At 63.8% G+C, this 423-nt stretch overlaps 1 protein-coding gene across 1 annotated transcript in view; it reads right to left on the bottom strand.

Moving 5' to 3' along the window:
* The window catches only part of LOC106899647 (F-box/WD repeat-containing protein 7-like), a gene marked incomplete at its 5' end in the record, with an annotated part of 21127 nt that extends 20952 nt beyond the window's left edge, over window positions 1–175 (bottom strand). Inside the window, one exon of the mRNA XM_014961535.1 lies at window positions 33–175. Coding sequence (XP_014817021.1) covers window positions 33–175 — 143 coding nt within the window. The remainder of the gene's footprint in view (window positions 1–32) is intronic.
* Between the last annotated feature and the right edge of the window lie 248 nt (window positions 176–423).

The following is a 423-nucleotide window of genomic DNA, read 5'->3' as shown; positions in this document are numbered from 1 at the left end:
CGTGCCCCCCGCTGCCCCCCGACCCTGCCTACCCCGGCTTCAGCACGCGGTTGGCCTCCTCCAGGATCTCCTGCAGGTTGGTGCCCATCAGCGCCAGGCAGAAGACCCCCACGTCCACTGACTCGTCCTCCAGTGGCACCTGCCAGACACCCCCGGGGGGAGGAGGAAGAAGAGGAGGATGGAGGAAGAGGAGGAGGAAGAGGAGGAGGATCACAGAATGACATGGGGTTGGCGGGGACCTCTGGAGACCCCCCAGTCCCACCCCCTGCCAGAGCAGGGTCACCCAGAGCAGGTCCCAAAGTGTCCCATCTGGGGGGGTTTGAACGTCTCCAGAGAAGGAGACTCCACCACCTCCCTGGGCAGCCTCTGCCAGGGCTCTGCCACCCTCACAATAAAGAAGTTCCTCCTCATGTTTAGGTGGAA

Source organism: Calidris pugnax, unplaced genomic scaffold, assembly GCF_001431845.1.
Source record: "Calidris pugnax isolate Ruff unplaced genomic scaffold, ASM143184v1 scaffold607, whole genome shotgun sequence".
Lineage (NCBI taxonomy): Eukaryota > Metazoa > Chordata > Aves > Charadriiformes > Scolopacidae > Calidris > Calidris pugnax.
Note: the sequence above shows the minus strand (reverse complement) of the source record. Positions and strands in the feature narration are given on the sequence as shown.